The 5,319-nt window shown below is 51.4% G+C and overlaps 1 protein-coding gene across 1 annotated transcript; it reads right to left on the bottom strand.

Annotated features, from left to right (window-relative positions):
- Positions 1-484: 484 nt before the first annotated feature.
- On the bottom strand, positions 485-4,116 carry LOC112967098 (olfactory receptor 14A16-like). The gene is made up of 2 exons (XM_026067869.1): positions 4,087-4,116; positions 485-1,423 (listed from the first exon to the last, which is right to left on the bottom strand). Exons 1-2 carry the CDS (start codon positions 4,114-4,116, stop codon positions 485-487), a joined length of 969 nt encoding a protein of 322 aa, XP_025923654.1.
- Positions 4,117-5,319: the final 1,203 nt, after the last annotated feature.

The raw sequence follows: 5,319 nt of genomic DNA, 5'->3' as shown, positions 1-5,319 counted from the left end.
TGTTGGAGCTCTGGAGAGGGAAGGGACCAGCTCACAGTGACAGCTGGCTGCCACCCTCGCAAGAGAGAGGGGCGTGACTGTGGCCAGAGAAGCTGAGCTCTCCTAAAGGACACAGGACCCATGGTCTCACCCCATCTTTACTTGTTGGAGCCTCATTGTCTCCTTCTGAACTCCCTTGGTGTCAGTGCCAAAAGAGGCACCGCAAAGGGAAACTCCTCATTGCACTGAGGGCATCCAAGGGTGCTCAGACTAGCAGGCTCTGAGGTTCCCCCATCTCTGCTGATGAAACGGGAAGCCTGGCCTCCTGCCTCACCGCAGTCTTTTGATCAAATTCAAGAGAGGGATTACTGAGGACAATTGGCATGAACCGGAACATTTTTTCTTTTAACATTCATGTAAGAGAGAGAAGTAAGAAAGAAGAAACAAAAAACATATAGCCTTAATGCCATATGATTGGAATGATGAGCAGATGCGCATGGGACAGTTATTGGTGCTGACATTGCACCCATTGAAGCAGTTTCCTCAGCGCATCCTTGAGCTCCTTGTTCCTCATGCTGTAGACGAGAGGGTTCACTGTTGGAGGCACCATTGTGTATAGGACAGCCACCACCAGATCCAGAGCTGGGGAGGAGATGGAGGGGGGCTTCAGGTAGGCAAAAAATGAGGTGCTGAAAAACAGGAAGACCACGGCCAGGTGAGGGAGGCACATGGAAAAGGCTTTGTGCCTGCCCTGCTCAGAGGGCATCCTTAGCACAGCTGTGAAGATCTGCACGTAGGACAGCACAATGAAAACAAAACACCCCAAAGCTAAACAAATACTAACCACAATAATCACAGCTTCCCTGAGGTAGGAGTCTGAGCAGGAGAGCTTGAGGATCTGGGGAATTTCACAGAAGAACTGGCCCAGGACATTGCCTTGGCAGAGAGGTATTGAAAAGGTATTAGCAGTGTGCAGCACCGCAGTGAGAAAACCACTGGCCCAGGCAGCTGCTGCCATTTTGACACAAGCTCTGGTGTCCATGAGTGTGCCATAGTGCAGGGGTTTGCAGATGGCAATAAAGCGGTCATAGGCCATGAGAGTGAGAAGACAATACTCAGCCAAAATGAAAAAGACAAAGAAAAAGACCTGCACAGCACATCCCGAGTAGGAAATGGCCCTGGTGTTCCAGAGGGAATTGGCCATGGATTTGGGGACAGTGGTGGAGATAGAGCCAAGGTCCAGGATGGAGAGATTGAGGCGGAAGAAGTATATGGGGGTGTGGAGGCGGTGGTCGCAGGCTACAGCTGTGATGATGAGGATGTTGCCCAGGAGGGCAGCCAGGTAGATGCCCAGAAACAGCGCGGCGTGCAAGAGCTGCATCTCCCGTGTGTCTGCAAACCCCAGGAGGAGGAACTCATTGAGGGAGCTGCTGTTGGACATTTGCTCTGGGTTCAGGGCACTGTCCAAGGAGGAAAAAATGTTGACAAGTTAGTGCAGACTTCTCTGAGCAAATCCCGTTGCACTCCTCATAGTACCCCTCCACATTTCCTCTCTGCTTTCCTTCATTCAGCTCCCTTTCCTGACCTCTGGTTTGTGCTGGCTGAGTGTGCCATGCAGAGCAGGGGCTTCTGCCCTCAGTACTGCTCTACTGGGGTGTGTCAATGGAGGTGTCAAACTGCCCTGTGTATTTGGTGGGGATACCTGCAGATGGCTGCTGTGAGCTGAGTGAAGGCGATTTGGTCCAGTGACCCTGTGGTAATATTCTCTTTTTATCATTGTGAGAGACAAATACAGCACTCATGCCAGCTGTGTCTGAAAGAGAAGATCCTTGTGAGGGATTCATCTCCCCCAACCTTGCTCTCTTGAACAGAGGTGTCTGTATCTGAATCAGTCACACCAGCTCTCACTCCAGCAAGGCAGAGAAACAGTGCAGTGAAGGCAGGGGGTGACCCAACTCTTTCTAGATGTCTCTGTCCCAATGAGATGAACCCTGCCCTCACATTAAGTTTACCATCTTCACTGTTTCTTAGGCAATGTAGTGGGAGTGGGAAGTTACTGTCTTACCTGCAGCTGAATCCCCCTCCTTAACCCAGAGATCACAAGAGCAAGAACCAGACCAGCACAGAGAGGTGAGGAAACAAGAAGCAATATTGTGACCCTCCCACCAAAGGGAAAGCAAGGAGTGAGAGACAGATGGGCATGCAGAAAAGCCTTCACCTTACCCAGCTGTACACACCACCTCCCAGATGGCAACATTGCAGGGCAGTCACTCTCAGCCGTTTGTCATGCCGTGGGAAATGGGCACATTGCAGGAGAGATGCTCTTCTCCTCTGCTGGAGCTCAGGCTGCTGAGGAGGGGGCTCATGCTCTGGACCCCCTGGCCTTGATGGCAGCGGCTTTGCTGGGTGGGAGAGGAGACATGGGGAGGTCTATTTAGAGGAAGACATCTTCATTGAAGGGTATGACAGGGAGTTCTCCAAATTCCCCCTCTCACAGAATTTTTTTTCTAATTTCCTCGCATTCACTGATTGTATCTCCACTGCCTGGAACTTTTCCTCCTGGGAGCTATTTCTCTCTCCCATGTCTTTTCCCTGTCAGTGCTTACAGATCCCATCAGAGTGGGTAAAGGGCTTTCTGAGGTTCCTTGCAGACCTCTTCATCTCTCACGGTAAAGGTCTAGGAGTGTCAGTCTCTCGTCCAAACCTGACAGCTCCTTTTCCAACCCCCACCTGCAAACAGTAGGAAGCCAAAAGCACAGACTCAGGAAAGCTCCTTATCTTTAAAGTAACCCTTGCCTTGACTAAACTCCTGAAAAGGCCCCTTCAGAAAATGTCCTGGGGGTGAGCTGAAGCTGAGAGCAGCCCTGACCCATGCAGCACCCTCTCGATGGGGGAATGAACGTGCCCTGCCAGGGTTCACTCCTTCCACCCAGAGATTCTCCCTGCAGCACCATGGGGAGGTCTCCAGGCAGGCTGAGTGCTGACCCTCACAGGTGGCAGAGTCATTGCCTCAGGCACACAGCACCCTGGGGTGCAGGGGCACTGCTCTGAATTACAGCCTGTGCAGACCTGGGTGCACTCCCTGGCTTCACACCCCTGCAGCATCCCTGGGAGAAGGTAGCTGTGATTCTCTGTAGCTCTGATGGTATGGCTTGGAAACCCTGCTCTAAAGCACCACCTGCTCCAAACAGGAGAAGCTAGGAGAGCCACCCTGACAGACCCTATCAACTGTGGAAGGCACCAGCCTTACAAGAACTCTCCGGGAACCACAACAGCATTGCCCTGCAGCCAGAGACTTACTGTGTCAAGGGCTGTGAAGATCCCTCCCTGCAGTGAGCTCTCAGCTGTCCTCCCATTCCCAACTGTCTTTAATTTCTGAGTCACTCATCTCATCCTGATGCCTTCAGGCAGTGCCCTGAGTCTTGCTGCTCTTCTAAGAGGAGCTGCTCCTGGACAGAGCTGTCTCCCTGCAGCACCTGCCAGGTTGCCATGGGCTCCCACAGTCCCAGGAGCCAGGCCCAGCTCAGGAACACAGGCCTAGCTGAAGACGTGACTTTCTCTATCCCCTGTGCAGCTTTGAGATGTTTCTGGAGGTCCAGGTCTGATAGTTCCTGAAAGGCAGCAGGGTCACCCCTGGGAAGTGTCCATTGAAGTAGACTAAAATAATCACCAATGGTCCCTCTCTGAACAGTGGAGAGAGACTGATTCCAGCATTGCAGTTTGTATCATCACAGGATGGTTACCTAGGAGAGGTGGAAATGTCCCACTCAGGAAGCCCTGTTCCCATCTCATAAGTAGACAGGACACCTGGACAGAGACAAGAAGGGAGTTCATTTACTTATGCTTCAGGGACTGATTCAGATGAGTCAATCTATGCATCTAATACCCATTTAGAAGCTCCTGGGATGGAGTGGGATTCTGTTCCCTCCCATGCACTCCACAAACTCACAGGAGGTGAGATTCCCTTGCCTAAGTTTTAGTGTGCACAAAATGGGTGTCTGCATGCGAGCTCCTTGTCTAAGCTGTCACTGTAATGGAGATGGAGGGAGGGAGTCAGCTGTACACACACACACACACACACACACACACACACACACCCCTTTGGACCTTTGAAGGGACAGAGGTAGTCCAAGACATGTGCAAGTGTCTGCTTGCTCTAATGGAACAACTATGAGATGCACATCCCTCTGGAGCTTCAGGTGGGGACCAGGTGGAGATTCTCCTTGGCCATCTGAAATGACCCTCGATGACTACTACCCCTAGAGCTCTCCAGGCTCAGACCTATGCAAATCCAGGCATTGCAAATAGCTTATGTAATTCAGTGCAGACACTTGATTTCATGCAACGAAAACAGGTTTGCAGGGCCATGTCAGATGCATGGGGTGTCTGGCACAACCATCATTTTTCTAGCAGATAGAGCACAGGACCTAGAAGAAAATCATGCCCTTTTGGAGTGGTTGCTAAGCAAATCCCATGGCATCTCAGATTTCCTACCTGTTCCCAAACAAGGGATTCCCACCACTGCCTTCAGGCAAAGTTTATCGTGTCTACATCCAAGCACGCTGCAAAGATGGAAGGCACATCACACCAAGGTCTTCATACATACGCCTACACTCTCAAACCCCACTAGTTCTTCTCTTCCTAAACCTTTGCTCATCCCCTGATGATATGAACAGGGACTGTGCTAATGATGCAGTCACAGCATGGCTTTAGGGCCAGTTCAGGCCCTGGGACTTTCTGAGTGGCACCTTGTCCTTCCTGGAGATACAGTCACTTTTGTCACAGGCCCCAAGGTGCTGCAGAGTCAGATCAGGTGCCAACCACCTCTCCTGCCATGGCAGCACGGCCCAGCTCTATTTCTTTCTCACCTTGGGTACTGCACAGTTTGCTCTCTTAGTGGACGTCTCATATCATCATTACATTCCCACCTGCTATCTATGCCAGCAAGTCTCTGCTCCAAAGTGGGGTCTTTCCGCACATGGTGTCCTTGGCTCTTGGGAACAAGTTTCCCCATGACAAGTCTGCGCTCTGCCCTGGTGCCACAGCTGAGGTTCTATAGCCCATATATACACAGATGCACAAAGCCTGGGGAACAAACAAGAGGAAATGGAGATGCACAAGCTGTCACAGAACTGCAAAATCTTTAAGCAGTCCGAGGAAGGCTGTGGATCACAGACCATGGCTTTTATGGGGGTACTTTAGTATTCCTGACATTCACTGGGAGGGCAGTGCAGCAGGGTGCAACGAGTCCAGGAGGATTCTGGAGGGTGTGGAGGACAGCTTCCTAGCACAGCTAAACCAGATAGGTCAACAAGGGTGACACTTTCCTGGATGTGGGTC

Source organism: Apteryx rowi, unplaced genomic scaffold (assembly GCF_003343035.1).
Source record: "Apteryx rowi isolate R43461 unplaced genomic scaffold, aptRow1 scaffold_264, whole genome shotgun sequence".
NCBI classification, from domain to species: Eukaryota; Metazoa; Chordata; class Aves; order Apterygiformes; family Apterygidae; genus Apteryx; species Apteryx rowi.
The sequence above is the reverse complement of the archived record's forward strand: the minus strand, read 5'-3'. Positions and strand labels throughout refer to the sequence as shown.